The 15,791-nt window shown below is 56.6% G+C and overlaps 2 protein-coding genes across 2 annotated transcripts; one reads left to right on the top strand and one right to left on the bottom strand.

Moving 5' to 3' along the window:
• Positions 1 to 6,823: 6,823 nt before the first annotated feature.
• On the top strand, positions 6,824 to 8,356 carry CLDN23 (claudin 23). Its single transcript, XM_058838227.1, has one exon. It carries the CDS (start codon positions 7,018 to 7,020, stop codon positions 7,714 to 7,716), a length of 699 nt encoding a protein of 232 aa, XP_058694210.1. The 5' UTR covers positions 6,824 to 7,017; the 3' UTR covers positions 7,717 to 8,356.
• A 5,426-nt stretch (positions 8,357 to 13,782) lies between these two features.
• LOC131578486 (low-density lipoprotein receptor-related protein 8-like) lies at positions 13,783 to 14,883 on the bottom strand. The gene is made up of 3 exons (XM_058837193.1): positions 14,672 to 14,883; positions 14,459 to 14,588; positions 13,783 to 13,834 (listed from the first exon to the last, which is right to left on the bottom strand). The coding sequence occupies exons 1-3, from the start codon at positions 14,858 to 14,860 to the stop codon at positions 13,800 to 13,802; spliced, it is 354 nt and encodes a 117-aa protein (XP_058693176.1). The 5' UTR covers positions 14,861 to 14,883; the 3' UTR covers positions 13,783 to 13,799.
• Positions 14,884 to 15,791: the final 908 nt, after the last annotated feature.

The following is a 15,791-nucleotide window of genomic DNA, read 5'->3' as shown; positions in this document are numbered from 1 at the left end:
GGCAGAAGTGGCTAAGTCTCTATCTATCTATATTTGAGAAGTCATGGCAGTCTGGTGAAGCACCCACTGACTGGGAACAGGGAAGCATTTTTTAAAAAAGGAACTAAGAAAGACACAGGTAACTGCAAACCTCTCAGTGTCACCTTGGTGCCCAGCAAGCTCATGAAGCAGATCCTCCTGGAAACTGTGCTCAGGCACATGGAAAATAATTAGGTGATTGGTGACAGTCAACATGGCTTCAATAAGGGCAAATTGTGCCTGACAAATTTAGAGGTCTTCTATGAGAGGGTTACAGCACTGGTGTAAGGGAAGAGCAACTCACATCATCTGCTCAGACTTGTGCAAAGCATTTGACGCTGTCCCATGAAACATAGTTGTCTCTAAACTGGAGAGATGGGGATTTGGCAGATGGACAACTCAGTGGAGCAGGAATTGGCTGGATGGTGGCACTAAAATACCTGTGGTCATCTGTTCAATGTCCAAGTGGAGACCAGTGAGGAGTGGTGTTAAGTGGTCTTGGCTGGGGCCAGAGCTGTTTAATGTCTTTGTCAGTGACCGGGACAGTGAGATCAGGTGCATTCTCAGCAAGCTGGCTGAGGACAACAAGCTGTGTGATGTGGTCAACATTCTGGAGGGTAGGGATGCCATCCAGAGAGATCTGGGCAGGCCTGAGCTGTTCAACTAGGCTAAGTGCAAGATCCGGCAGTTGAGCTGGGGCAATCCCAAACACAGATACAGGCTGGGTAGAGAATAGATTGAGAGCAGCACAGAGGAGACAGGCTTGGGGATTTTGGTGGACAAAGAGCTGAACATGATCTTCAATGTGTCCTTGCAGCCCAGAAAGCAAACTTGTCCTGGGCTATATTTGAAGCAGTGTGGGCAGCAGGGGAAGGGAGGGGATTCTGTGCCTCTACTCCTCTTTGGTGAGACCCTACCTGGAGTGCTGCATCCTGCTCTGGGACCTCCAGCATGACAGGGACATGGACCTGTTGGAGCAAGTCCAGAGGAAGCTCACAAAGATGATCAGGGGGCTGCAGCATCTCTCTTTTGAAGACAGGTGAAGAGAGCTGGGGTTGCTCAGCCTGGAGAAGAGAGAACTCTGGGGAGACCTTACAGCAGCTTCCAGTATCTAAAGGGGTCTACAGGAAAGTTGTCAAGGAATATTTTACAAGAGAATGTAGTGGTAGAAGGTGTTAATGATTTTACACTGGAAGAGTGTAGATTTAGATTACATATTAGGAAGAAATTCTTTACAGGGAAGGGGTCAAAGCACCAAGCCTGCCAAAGTTCAAGAAGTGTTTGGACAATGCTCTCAGGCACATGGTATGATTCTTGGGGCTGTTCTGTGCAAGGGCAGTAGCTGAACTGGATAATCCTTGTGGTTGCCTTTCAACTCAGGATATTCTATGATTCTATGCTGTGAGGGTGGTGAGTCACTGAAGCGGTTTGCCCAGAGAACTGGTGAATACCTCATCCCTGAAAGTGTTGAAATTAGATGGGGTTTTGGGCAACCTGATCTAGTGTAAAAGGTTCCTACCTGTGGTGGGGAAGATTGAAAGTAGATTATCTTTAAGGTTTCTTCCAACCCAAAACATTCTGTAACTCAATGCAATAACATGGGAGCAAGATGCAGCTATCTGTCCATCCACAACTATTAGAATAAATTGCTATAGACTAGAAGTTTCACAATTTCTCAGCCTCCAGAACAGGCACAGGGCACAGCTGTCTCCCACCCAGGGCTTTCTCAAGGGGAAAGGTTTAAGCAGGTCTTTTCTACTGTGGCCTTGGCCATATGTCCAGTGCTTTGGCTCACAAAGCTGACCAAACTCCCAGCAAATACGTAAAGGCACATGCATAAGCCATCTGCGCTTTGGTTTTGGGCGTTTCAGCCCAATGGGAGATCAAAGTCCATGCAGATGAGTCACATTTACAGTGTAACGAGATGAACCTCCATCATGGAGCGCTGCTTTTGCCTTGCCAGTTGCAACATGCTGTGCACCCACAAGCATTAGCTTTGCCCTTTAGCTTGCAAGATCTGTGGCCCAGAATCTGGACAAACATGCAGTTTCCACAGGCAGACACAGCTTTAACTGCTCTCTTATTCCGCTCTGCACCTCCAAAACAGCACAAGAGCTTCATGTCTAAGCTACTCTCAACCATTTCAGGACTGAGTCAGAAAAAAATAGATATAGCTGCAAAAATGCATTTAGTATCATCATTCTCAGAACTGAAAGCAGCACTGGGCAATCTGGCAAGTCCAAGTGCAGCAGTTTAGAAAGTGAGGGAGATTAATGGATGAGTGAATAACTGGGGGGCATCTAATAAAGCTTTCAACAACTCATTCCCAGGATCCAGTCTGAATAGTGTTCAGACTCACAGCTGGGCTGCAGAAAGAGAGCAGGAACAGCCTCAGTGCTCACTGATGGATTTGCTGTTCCCTGCAGGCATTACAGGATGCTGACCCCAAATTGCAGCTCCCTCACATTTTGAGCAGGGGAACCAGCCAAAACTGCAATGTCCACAGGTATATTAAGCCACTACTGGGTCCCAGTGACTCACTGGGAGTGAGACATGCCAGTATGGGTGTTTGCAAGCCCTTTAATGCCCAACACATCCCTGTTCTCTGATAACCCCTCTAGAGTGCATCCTCAGGGCTGCTGTACCACCATGGTCAGCCTGGGAGGGGGGCAGGTTAATGGGCAAGTGGAAGGCAAATAAATCTGTTTGTGGAAACGCCACCACAAAGGCTGGGTAGCTGGGGCATGGAGTTGCCTGATGGATGCTGACCACTGCTGTCTGCGCTCTGGGCAGCACACACAGATCTCTCTTCCCCATTCAACCAGCCAGGGGGATCACAGACCCTGTCCTGCCTGAGGCTCATCCTTGGCCTCCCAGCAGGCACAAAGACAGCAGTGTGTGTGTCCAGGGAGGAAGCTGGGAGCTGGGCCCATTGCAACTGCAGCTGTTTGCACAATGCAGAGCGTGTTCCAGTTGCACTCACATGCTGCAGGGGCCATGGCTTGAGAGCAAGGAGAACCCTCAGTTTGCACTCTTAGAAATTGCCCCATGGGAAATGCTAGAAGAAAAGGCAGCAAAATTTAATGGCCAGAACAAAATCATTCTGCCTGGACACCTGGCTAAGGAAGTTTTCCTTTGGGATGCAGACTGAGGGGAGGCTTAGACAGCCAGGTCTAATGCTAAAAAGCACAGCATGGGCTGTTTGAGCCATCGTGCTTTGCTCCCAGCCTGCAGGGCTTTAGGGTTTTAACTGAAAGGCAAACACAGATGGATAGTGGAGCTACTTAAGTGTCTAGAGCAGAGGAAGTTGCAGCCCCCTAAGTGCAGGTCCTGCCTGCATGGGCGTGGTTCTCAGCCAGTTCCCATGTCCTGCATCAGGCAAGACACAGGGGACTGCCACACTCTGCGAAGTGAGTTCTCCTCAGGTGAGAGAGAGGACAAATTGTATACAGCCAGGGTCAAGTATTGTGCCTGCTGGCTCCTGCCAGTCACAGGGCAACCCAGGGTGGCACAGCACATGTGCTGCCATTTGCCACGTCCACAGACCTGGCAGCCTTGTGGCTTGGTGTCCAGCATTGGCTGAGCCCACTTTGAATCCAAGAAGGAATCAGGTACAGTATAACTTGCAGGCACCGTGGTGGTATGGAGGCACCTTGCCATATGTGACACAGGCAAAGCCCCAGGGTCAGTGGGATGTAAACAGGAATTACCAGCTGCTAAACAACCCTGGCCTCAACTGTTCCCCACACAGCAAACAGGATGCTGAGAGATCCTGCTGCTGCTGAGGATCCTGCTCCCACAGCTGTGAAGGGAAGGGAGCCAGAGTAACCTCCTTGTAAAGGACCCCACTGCCCCCAAGTCTCAGTGCCATGATCTCAGCTGATGACAGAGGGGCAGAGCTACCTTTCGTGCACGGAAGCTTTTCTCTCCAGAGACACATTTTGAAAGCTCAGTTGGGCCTAGAAGTCTGATCAGACCATGGATCACATAGGAAGCTGTGGAGATTGTTGTGTGCATGTGCTCTTTGGCAATTGCTGGCATCAGGCAAACTCTGCTCAACTGGGGTGACAATGGGGTAACCCAAAAGCTACTGCTCCTATCCGCACTGACCTCACACTGTCACCTAAGAGACACTAGTACTTGTCCAGTCTAGGGTGCCATCACCACCAGTGGCTGGAAGCAGACAGCTAGACAGGCAGGGAACAGGTTGAACACAGGAATATTGCCTCAAATTAATTCTCAGCCTTCAGTGATGCAGGGTATCTGAGGCTGGAAGAAGCAACTCAACGAAATACTTCATCATGTTTTTTTGGTTTTTTTAATTCTTCCTTGGAATCAGTCTCAAGTTCTGATTATCCTGCCCTAGATCTTTTCCAGGTCCAATTAGCTCAAGGCCTTCTGCTGCTCCTCCAATTTACAATGGGGTGTTAAAAAATAGTAATAAAATGCAAGCCAACTCAGCCAGACCTGGATAAAGTTTCCATCACATTCTTAAAGAGATGACTATGACAATGTAGGGAAAACTAAGTCACAGCCTTGGAAAAGTAGGAAACACCAAGTAAGGTGGCTTTTCCCACTCAGTAGCTAGGGCAATGTGGGAAGGAAGGCAGTTTCAGCCAGACCATTTTATCTCTGAGGCCAGATGGCTTTAAATGCTTCCCCAGAGCTTGGAAAGGGCCAGGCACTTCTTTGAATTGCTTTTCATACCACCTCATTAGAAAGTAAAAGGGAAGAAATGAACAATCTATAACTTTGTGGCAACGGGAAACAGCTCTGTTAATCCCATTTCCTTCCCCAAGTTTACTCAGGGAAGGTCATCCAGCATCAGGGCCACATCACCTAATCTGCTTATCATTGTCCCACAGTCAGGAGCCTGGGCACCAGCCCAAAGGGCACATGCATCCTCCTGGGCATTATTGATGAATTGGAAAGGCACAGGTTTTTAAACCTACCCTGGTACACAACTGTGATACTCCTGGCACCCAGCTTCTACCGCAGCTGAAGATCCAAGGAGTGGCCACCTCCCAGACTCAAGCCTGCATGAGCAAGGGCGAGAGGGGCACAGCACTGCTGGAGGAACAGATGAGAGAAAAAGGAAAGTGCTGCAGATAGAGGGATCCTAAGGCAGGCACTGCAAATCCCAGGGTAGGCATTAGCCTCAGGTTTCCTAGCCTTTCTGGGTAAAATGTGGGCAAATCCAAAAAAATGGAGAGTTTCTCCCTTTCCGTCAGGGTTGGCACACGCCCCACCCACACATCCGGGATGGGGAGAAAAGCCCTGGCCAGCCATGCAGGACTCAGGGCTTGCTATCACCTGCTCACAGCTTGGCTTGGCTGGTCCATGGGCAACCTGACAGCTCTGCCACCAAGCTGTGATTTGTCACCTTAGTAAAAGCCTCCTGAGCTGGGGGGAGGCAAAGGGCAGGCCCTCATCCATGGCACTGTGCCACCCAGCTTGCTACAGCCCTTTCCCGCTGCCCCACTCTGCCCCAGGAGCACTACATCTTGCAGCCAACCTCCACGTGGTGTCCAGATGGAAAGGTGTCCAGATACAGCCTCACGAAAGAGTTGGGACTGTAAGGTTTCAGGGTTGCAGCACCTGCTCCTGTGCAGGGATCCCATGGCAGAAGGCAGACTCGGGAAACACATCAGGCCAGCAGCGTTTGGTGTGTTGGTTGGACACAGAGCTCCCAGGACAGTAGTGAGTGTCTTGGCACAGAGTCAGTGGCTGGAGTAGGGTAAAAGTTACAGAAGTTAATTGGACAGGAAAGGAATCAGCAACCCCTAGCTCAGATTCCCAGACGAGGAGTGCCAAGTTTTAGCAAGCTACTGTCTGCGGACAATAAAGCCAGGTGTTCCTGTTCTGGAGCTGTGCTCATCTGGCTGCTCTGCAGACGTGGCTGGGGACATGAGCCTTTGCCTGAGTCCAACCCACCCCTGCCTTCCAGCTGGACTAAAATCCAGTCTTCAACAACTTCAAAATCCCTCCCCAGAATTATCTGGCACCCACAGAGCTGAAGGGCTTCAGGGCTTAGGGAAACAGCTGTGGGACGGAGGAACGGGGAAGGAAGCCGGGAGCAGCTGGTCCAGCACAGACCCACCCAGCCCTCCAGGAGCCAGCAGTGCAAAGGTGCCCTGGGGCACACACAGCCAGCCAGCCTTCCAGCTCAGCCGGCGCTGCTCATCCCAAATTGATCCAGAGAGGATGCTGCCCTCTCCTGGGCTCACTGTGACCGGTAGAAATTCAGGGAAATGTGGTGAGGCCCAAGACCAGTGCTTTGCGGGGCTCAAAATCTCACACTGGGGCTCTCAAACGTGGCGCTTTCCCGTTCCTGTCCCAGTGGGCGTCTCAGGGACTCTGCCCACCGAGGCTGCTGCGTCTGCGGGTGCCCTTTAAGGGCAGCCTGGGACGGGAGGAGCAGGGCCAAGCTCAGCAGCTCTCCCTGAAGGACAGGGAGATGGGGAGGTCTCTTGAGCCAGTTATCAACTTTGAGATCTGCCAGCACCTCATCTTAATTATTCTCATTAATTAGTTAATTAATTTGATAGAAAAATAAGCTCGCATGCAGTTAATGAAGGAGGGTCCCATGCTTCCCCAGCAACCCGGGCACGGTCCCCATCCCTCCACCTGCTAGGGGACAGCGGAGGCCGGAGCTCCGGCGGCTCTGGAAGGCGCTGTCCCTAGGGCAGTGCCGGCCAGCCCAGCCCGGGCCGGCTCCGCCTGCCGGCACCGCCTCCTGCCCGCACCTCACCACGGCCCGGGCTGGGGCGGCTCCGCGGGCTGCCCGCCGGGAGAGCTCCGGGAGCGCCGGGGCAGCTCCGGGAGAGCTCCGGGACCGCCGGGACAGCTCCGGCACCGCCGGGACAGCTCCGGCACCGCCGGGGGACCCCTCGCCCTGCCTGCACCGGTGCCACAGCTCCTGTCCAGCGAGCCCCGGAGCTCCCGCGGACCTCGGGCCAGCGGGAGCCCTCTGGAGCCCGCTTCACCCACCGCCCCAGCATGCGGACGCCGACGGAGATGATCGTGGGGCTGGTGCTGTGCCCCTGCGGGCTCCTGCTGACACTCACGGGCACGCTGGCACCCAGCTGGAGGCAGGTGAGCCTCGTACCTGGCCAGCCCATGGACGTCGTCTGGGAGCAGGGCATTTGGGACATATGCAGGGAGCGGCAGAGCACCCATGACCGCCTCTGCGGACAGGCTGACGAGCTGGGCTACTTTGAGCAGGTGCCCGTGCGGGTGGCCCAAGGGCTGATGCCCTCCTCGCTGGTGGTCACCCTGGTGGGCTTGGTTGTGGCTACCCTGGGTGTTCGCTGCTGGCAGCCGGAGCCCCGGCACCTGGTGGCTGGCGTGGCAGGGCTGGTTCTGCTCCTCTCTGGGCTGATGAGCCTCGTGCCCAGCTCCTGGTACACGCAGGAGCTGTGGGCACTGCCTGCACTGCCTGGCAGCACGCTGAGTGTAGGCTACAGCTTGGTACTGAGCTATTTGGGAAGCTGTCTGGAGATCCTGGGAGGGCTGGCCCTCGCCCTCAGCTTCCATCACTGCTGCAAGGAGCGCAGGGCTCCCAAATTGCCCCCCACCCCTGTGACAGAGGCTGGGTCGTGCACCAGCAGAGCTTACAGCAATCCCTGGGATGTGCTGGAGGATGAGCAAGATGGACGGCACTGGGGGAGCAGACCACCTTGTGACTCTGACTTGTAGTCCCAGCACTGGGACAGCAGTCACCTCCCTGGCATCAAGAGCAGTGCTGGCCCCTGCCACTACAAGCCATGCCCTTCTCCTGGGCCCCCTCTGAACAGGCTGGAAACAAGACCAAGGACCTGTTTTGAATATTTGTAATGTAACTTCGTCAAAAGCCTGCTGTGCTCCAGGATCTACAACTGTGCCAAAGCCATGCTGGATTGAGGACCAGAGGTGGCTCCAGTCCCTCCATACCACGTTTACCTCATCTTCCTGTACCGTGCCCAGCAGCTTGGGCAGAGACAGCTTTGTTGCTCCCATGTGCTCACATGGGAGCAGACAGGTCAGAAGCGTGTAACCTTCAGAGCTCGCAGTAGGGGAGGGGAGCACCTGTCTCATGTCTCTGCTCAGCTCAGGACCGTGCAAACAGCGAAATAAATGCAAAGCCATGGGTTTGTGCTGTGGGATGGTTATGGGCTTTCTGCCAGGCAGGTTGGGCTGAGAGCCAGTGGGCAGGGCTCACCCGACTTCCCTGTGTTTTGCCTTAAGCAGGGAGGAAAGGTTTGTTAAAAGGGCAGAGCTAGCTTTTATAGCATTTTCCCAAAGGACTTTCCCCCTCCATGGTCAAAATCAGATCTAGAAGAGATTTCTGCTTCCTTGAGCACAGCCACTTCAGGGTGCAGTAGGGAGGGTGGGGGGAGGAAGATCACAGAGAAAAAAATAGCATTTATTTCCCCTTTCAAAAGTAGCTTGGTGTGAGGCGGCAAAACTGGTCTCACTGGTTTGTAAGGGACACTCAGGAGGTCAGAACTGCACTATGAAATCTTTCTCAGCCCCCTGCATTATAAGGTAAGAGCCAAGTGAGCTTCCTTGTAGAGTTATTTGGCCAGATTCTTATACCAGGTGAGCCCAAAGCACTCTGGTCAGCAAGCAAAGCCTTGCTACAGAGGGACAGTCCTCAAGGGACAGTCCCAGAGACTTACTGATAAACCTCCCAAATGTTTTTTGTCTGTATTCTTATGTTCCCTAGGTCTTAAACATCTAGAAAGAGCAAACCAATCTCCCCTTCCCAGCCCACACACAAACCACAATGGCACAAGAGATGCTGCACAATGTTCCTTTATGAAAATACGGTGTTCTTGTGAGATGGTCCTTTCCTCAGCAGGGCTGGCAGCTCCTGCAGAAATCAGAGATGGGTGTATCAGGGGCAAGCTTAACACCTCTAAGCCCACCCCACACCTTAGCACAGGGGGTCCAGCCACAGCCAAAGTGGGACAGCCCTCTCAGACTCTAAGCACCCTTGGTCTTGGCCCCTCTCCTTCAGCAGGAGGGCAGAGCTTGCCTCAGGAATGGGCACCATGGGGCACTGCAGGGGGGCTGAGGGGTCCCTAGCAGGGCCTGCTCCAGATGCTACTCACCTCTTTCCCTTCATAAGCTTCATTCACAAATGTATCACTCTTGGGGGGAAGCTCTTCCTCCTCCTCCTCGTCCTCTTCCTCTGGATCACTTTCACGGTGGTACAAGGTCAGCACACGAGTGGAAGCAGTGCTCGAAGTCCTGGGGAGGGAAAAGTGTACACTGAGAATGGCACAGCCAACTTCTAGAGATGGGGCAGATCCCAAAGTCCTGCCACAACCCCTGGTAATAACTTGCTGGGGTGACTGGAGCTTTCTGTATAACCCAGGAGTGCATGAGGACTCCACACTGTCCCTGGGCAAGGAGACTCTGTGCCTCTCTGTTCCCAGTTGTACCTGGCCGAGCTCAGCCCCAGAGCTCACCTCCTCCGCCTGTCCCGCCTCCGCATGTAGGCCAGGGCCCCCACAGCAGCAGCAGCGAGCAGCAGGAGCACAGCCACCCCCAGGACAATGGGTCCTGCCAGGGGCTGCACCTCGGCCTCCTCGCAGTAGTCACCACGATAGCCCAGGGCGCAGTGGCACGTCACTCGGCCAGCCTCAATGGCACAGTCCCCACGCAGGTTGCATGTCTCGCTGCTGCAGGGCACAGCCCCCAGCACCTCCTCTGTGCTGGGGGGTACCACGAAGGGCTCTCCATGCTCCTGCGGGCCAGGGGCTGCAGATAGGCTGGGGAGGGGCTGCTGAGGCTGGGGTGCTGCTATGGATGAGACTGGTTTCTGTTCTACGTGGGACATTTCTGATGGTGCCACTGCAGGGACCTGCGTCCCCACCTTCACTGAGGCGCCTGGAGGGATGGGCATAGATCAGCATAGACTCAGGTATGACCCCCTTCCCAAACTGGGGGCAACTGGGCAGGCTGCCCTGTGCCCAGGACTCCCTGGCTGTGGGCAGGCACTCACAGTCAGACTCGTCGGAGCCGTCGGCACAGTCAGGGCGCCCATCACAGACCTGCTCTCTGGAGATGCAGCTCTGGAGGTCGGAGCAGGCCTGAAGCGGGGCAGGGCAAAGTGGTGCCAGTGCACACGCTGCCCCGTGCACCAGGTGGTACCCGGGAGAGCAGCGGCACTGCCGCCCCGCAGGGTTGGGCAGGCAGAGCTGAGCACAGCCCCCATTGCTCTTTGCACAGCCATTGGTGCCTGCCAAAACAGCGCTGGTTAGCACGGCCACCACAAGGCACAGCTGAACCCCACAGACACCCTGGGCTGGGGCAGTCCCAGACCCACCTTCCTGTGAGAACTGGCTGTAAATCCTCATGGCTACCAGCTCCTGCTCCATCGGGAACCACCAGTTCTCAGCCTGCTCCAGCCGGCTGTGCCAGACCTTGCTGGAGCCTGGAGACACACGGGGTCAGCACCGCTCCACCTCCTCCCACAAGGGTGCTTGAGATGGGAGGTGGGGGTCCCCTAGCTTGCTCTTCACGCCACAGAAGGGCAAGCCTGCACCCTCCTACCGCACAAGTCGGAACCTCGCGTCCTAGTGCAGTAGGAGGAGCTGGGCAAAGCACATCAAACAGACCTACCATTGGTTGAAGTTGTGCTCCAGAGCAGAAAGCCTTCTCCTATGGCAAAGAGCGAGAGACCATGCAGCCCTTCCCGCACCACCCGGAAGCGGGATCCATCCAGCTCAACACTGCTGATGGTACCTCTCTCTGCAAGGCACAGATGGAGAGGCTTCAGTGTGGCAACAGAGAGGGCTCCGGGCTGCCCCTCAGGGCTGTGCCAGGCCGTGCTTTGCAGACTGAGTGCCTGCACCACTGCAGTGCCCTGGCTCAGTCCTCACTCACCGTGTTCTGCCCAGTAGAGCCTGGTGCCAGCACCCCCAAAGGCAAGGCCAGTGGGAGCCCGGGCTCTCCTCCAGACCGCTCTGCGGCCAGTGCCGTCCATGGCCGCACACTCCACCATGGCACCACGCCCATGGCTGCCAGCTGCCGTGACAAAGCACATGGTGGAAGCACGAGGACACAGCGCCAGCCAGGCAGCGCCCTGCAGCCGCTCGCTGAGTAGTGCCAGGGCCCACCGCCCCCTGGGAGCTGCCACATGGATGCTGGGCGGCTGGCCCCCGATCCAGTAAAGGTTCCCACTCAGCCAGTCCAAAGCTAGGGATGTCACCGTGCCCTCCACAGCTACTGCCTTCTTCCAGGACAGCCGTCCCCAGTCCTTCAGGCGCAGCAGTCCGATGGAATTGCCTCCCACTTCTGCAAAATACAAACTCTTGTCTTTCACTGCATAGTCGATGGCTGTCAGGCGGCTCACCTTGGCCAAAGGCAGGGCCCGGTGTGGGGGAAGCCCTTGGGATCCAGCGGATGCAGGCAAGTCCCTCAGGTAGACCTGGAGGAAGGAGGCGGCACTAAGATGGGAACCCCTCTTCCCTGTCAGCTGTGACAACAGCAGCCCCCAGGGCTGGCTCCAGAGGATGGTACCTGTGTAACAGCTGCCGGTGACACCAGGAGGGCAAAGGCTGAATCATGGACGGGCAGGCAGGTGGTCTCGTTGGCGGCCAGCACCAGCCCAGCAGGACAGCGGCACTGCCCAGTGTGCCTGGAGCTCAGCAGGCACAGGTGGGAGCAGCCACGTGTCTCACAGGGGTTGGGGGCTGTGGGGTGCAGGGCTGGGTGCATCACCTGTGGGACAGCAGGTTCAGCCTCAGCTCTGTCAGCACGTGCCGGCAGAGCTGAGCACGACTGACACCACACCTTGCTCCCATGGCCCACACACAGCCCAGCTCGGGGCAGGATGGTGAGGCAGAGATGCTCCAAGGGGACCAGACACTTGGCCACAGAGACTGGGATGGGGGTACAGCTCCCAGTGCCTCCACACTCAGACAACAACAGGATGGGAGATCAGCAGAGCTGGCACAGTAGGGTTTGGGGCTTCCCAAGAAGGTACCTGGAGTCCATGGGGCTGCCCGTGCCGTTTGAGCAGCACAGTCCTGTTCTTGCCGCTGGCCTTGTCCACCTGCTGCACAGACCACATCTTCCTCTCCGACCAGTAGAGCTGCCCCTCGCACACAGCTGCTGCAAAGGGGCTCTGGACCCAGCGCAGCTTCAGGACCTGTCAGAGAAGCTGTCAGTGCTCACCCTGGTCCCCATCAGGGCCCCATCATCAGTGCCCCACCACACCTTCACGCTGCTGCCATCCAGATGTGCAGAACCAACACTGCCCAGCTTCTCATCCAGCCAGAAGATCCTCTGGGTGGGGAGGTCGAGGGCCAGTGCTGTGGGCCAGCCCAGTCCCTGGGCCAGCAGCACGTGCCGCCAACTCCCATCCATACTGGCCTCCATCAGCCGTGAGTGGCTCCCCACCTCTGACCAGTACATCAGCCTAGTGGGAAGAGAGGTGCAGGCCTATGGACCTGACACAGCACCATCCCAGCACCAAGGCAGCCCAGAAAAGCAGCCTGGAGCTTCCCCTCTCATCATGGGTGTATTGAGAGCTCCATGCAGGGGCAGGTGTCTGGGCTCTTTCTTCCTCTGTCATGCAGTCCCCACAGCACCAATGTGAGGGCCATTCCACCTCTTCCCCTGCCTCTCCCATCCTTTCCTCCTTCATGGAGGAAAATGGGGCAGGGCAGGGATGGCAAGGGGATGCCCATGTCCTCTTGTCCCAGAGACTTACCCTGCCAGAGGCTGGAGCACCAGAGAGTGAGGCTGGTCCAAGTCTCCATCCACCACCACAGTGTACTCTGGTATCCCTTGCCAGGCAGCCCCCAAGCGAGTGGCCAGCACCTGCCCTGCTACCCCATCTGTCCAGTACAGGTTCCTCCCAAGCCAGTCCACTGCTATACAGTCTGATCTCACACCTGAAATGTATCCAAGAGGCAGCATCTCTGTGGGGTGACAGCTGCACGGCCCTTTGGCATAATGTTCCCAGCCCAGGTCCCTCCATCCCAGGAGCTCTGGCTCCTCCTGACCTTGCTCCCACTAGCACTCAGCAGTCCTCCACCTAAGGGATCACAGCTTGGCACCCCACTGCAGCCTGGAGACTGTTCAGTGCGGGAGCCAGCCCTGCTAACTCCATGTTGTCACAACCCACCTTTCACCAGTGTGCCTTTCTTTCCCGAGTTCCCAAGGTCCTGCCAGCGGATGCTCTCTGTGGCCAGATCCATCCAGAAGACTTTCCTCTCCACCAAGTCATAGTCAAGTGAGAAGACAACGCGATCCTTGTCAGTGGCCAGCACCACCTCCTCATGCCCACTCCGCAGGCCATAGGACAACACCTCGGATTGCACGGCCACCAGCAACTTGGGCTCTGGTCCTGGGGCAACACAGAGCCATACAGACCCTGCTCAGCACTAGTGGTCCCATGGTCCCAGCACATGCAGGCAAGGAACACACAGCACTTGCAGGCATTGGAGCTTGCTGAGACTCAGCCCTACCACACAGGATGTTCTCAGTGCAGATGGATTTTCTGACCAGCCATTCACAGGACTATGAGGCTTCCCATGGGCATCAGACACAGGAGGACAAGTACTCAGCAGCCCCTGGTGTATCTTAGAAGGCCAGGGATCCTCAGCACAGCTTGGCCACCCCGGGACTTACCAGTGAGTTTGCAGAAGTGGCCGTCGGGCTCCAGCAGGTAGCCAGGGAGACAGCCACAGCTGTAGGACCCTGGGGCATTGAAGCATGTCTGGCTGCAGGCTCCCTTGCCCCACTCCGTGCACTCGTCTATGTCCTGGCAGGACAGACCATCCTCAGCAAGCCGATAGCCTGGGCCACACCAGCACCGCTGTGGGGAAAGGGACCATCAGCTGCCCACCCTGGGGACACGAGGCTCCCTTCTGCAGCTGAAGCAGGGCATCACGGCATGATAAGCCCCTGCCCCAGGGCTGCTGGCACTCACAGGGCCCTGGGGCGAGGGGTAGCAGAGATGAGTGCAGGACCGCTGGCAGGGCACAGAGCAGTTCCCCCCCTCGTCTGAGCCATCCGCGCAGTCCTGCCGGCCGTTGCACACCAGGGATGCATTCAGGCAGGACCCCAGCCCACAGGGGTACTCGTGACTCTGGCAAGGAGCAGGGTGGCCTGCAGGGACATGCGGGGAAGGCTGCCCTGAGCCTCGTCCACCAGCTCCTTTTGCTCATTTGGGGCAGATTTAACTGCTCCCAGAGGCTGCCCAGAGCTCACTGCAGCCACATTCAGAGCTGTGCCAGTAGCCTGACTTCAGGCTATATTAAAGGCCACTGGCTTCCGCAGGGAGAACAGCTACTCAGGACCTGGAGCCACCACAGCTGCTGGGAATAGGCAACCAGCATATGGGGCCCTTCACCTCAGCACAGACACATACCCATCTCCCTCTGTGCTGGGCACCCAACAACCACCCCTGGGTGAGAAATAAAATAAAGGTGTTGCTCACAGCCAGCCTCGTCACTGCCATCTGTGCAGTCAGTCTCTCCATCACAGCGCCAGACATCAGGGATGCACTCATGGCCATGGGAGCAACCCCACTGCCGGTCCTCACACAGCTCTTCCTCCCAAGGGCAGCCCTGCAAGGCAGAGGGTCAAAAAGGCTACCCCTGCCCTCCCAGGCATGAGTAGGGACAGGCTGTGTCCCCACTGCTCCACTCACCTGCTCGTCTGAGCCATCCCCACAGTCAGCAGCACCATCACAGCGCCAGGCCTCTGGCACACACTCCCCACTGTGGGAGCACGTCACCTCACCCTCACGGCAGAGCAGCGGCCGGGGCACGGCACAGCCCTCCTCATCCGAGCCGTCCTGGCAGTCGTGGTCACCATCACAGCGCAGGGCCAGGGCCATGCACTGCCCACTCCGACAGGAAAACTCAGCTGGGCCACACTCCTTCAGCACTGTGGGCAAAGGCCAGGGCTGAGCAGGAGCACTGTCCCCATCCTCTCAGCAGGGACACTGTCCCCCATCCTCTGCCCTGGGCAGTGCCTGCTCCTGGACCCACAAGAAACCTGGTGCATCCACCTGTAGGGCAGGCAACCACAGCAGTCCATCCCATCCAGCCCCAGGGTCTTACCACAGCCCTGCTCATCGGTGTGGTCCAGGCAGTCAGCATGGCCATCACACAGCCAGCTCCTGGGGATGCAGCGGGTGGCAGCGTCACAGCGCAGGGCACACTCCTGCGTGGGGGTCCAGCAGCCCATCTCATCCGAGCCGTCAGGGCACTGTGGCACCCCATCGCAGCGCTCTCCCGCCCCGACACACATGGCTCCGCTTGCACAGTGGAAAGCCCCTGGGGAGACAAGGGACTTTGCACTGCCTGCAGAAGGCAGCCAGGGTGCCCAGACCCTCTGCTAGCTCTCCAGTGACCTAGGAAGGCCCCACAAGTGACAAGGCTTGGTCCCTCCTAGACAGTGCATCTCCAGCAGCCTAGGTCCTGACCAAGGCGATTGCAGCAGTCTCAACTCAGCCACATCTAGGCCACTATGAGCAGTGAGATCAACTCCATCCCTTTTCCAACAGCACTTCGAGCCCAGTGCCAAGCTCAGAAGGAACCAGTATGTTGCATCACAAGCATCAGAGCCCAGGACACAGACTTTACCCAAACCTCCCCACTAGAAAGCAGCCAGAAGCCCTGGCACAGAGTGACCCAGCTGCACAGGAGACAGAAGAATGGCTCCTACCTGGAGTGTTGCAGAGCTGGGCGCACCCATCCTCATCAGAGCCATCTGCACAGTCCTTCTCCCCATCACACAGGTACTCCTGGGCCACACACCCAGTG

This window comes from Poecile atricapillus, chromosome 4 (assembly GCF_030490865.1).
Source record: "Poecile atricapillus isolate bPoeAtr1 chromosome 4, bPoeAtr1.hap1, whole genome shotgun sequence".
Classification (NCBI taxonomy): domain Eukaryota; kingdom Metazoa; phylum Chordata; class Aves; order Passeriformes; family Paridae; genus Poecile; species Poecile atricapillus.
The sequence above is the reverse complement of the archived record's forward strand: the minus strand, read 5'-3'. Positions and strand labels throughout refer to the sequence as shown.

Bases quoted from the DNA above. Each gene is read 5' to 3' on its own strand.
- CLDN23 (XM_058838227.1), top strand. From the start codon at position 7,018: ATGCGGACGCCGACGGAGATGATCGTGGGGCTGGTGCTGTGCCCCTGC.
- LOC131578486 (XM_058837193.1), bottom strand. From the start codon at position 14,860: ATGGCCCTGGCCCTGCGCTGTGATGGTGACCACGACTGCCAGGACGGC. The intron at 14,589-14,671 runs GTGAGTGGAGCA...TCTGCCTTGCAG, and splicing joins GGGATGGCTCAGACGAGCAG to GGCTGCCCTTGGGAGGAAGA. The intron at 13,835-14,458 runs GTGAGCAACACC...CTTTCCCCACAG, and splicing joins TGGCAGTGACGAGGCTGGCT to CGGTGCTGGTGTGGCCCAGG.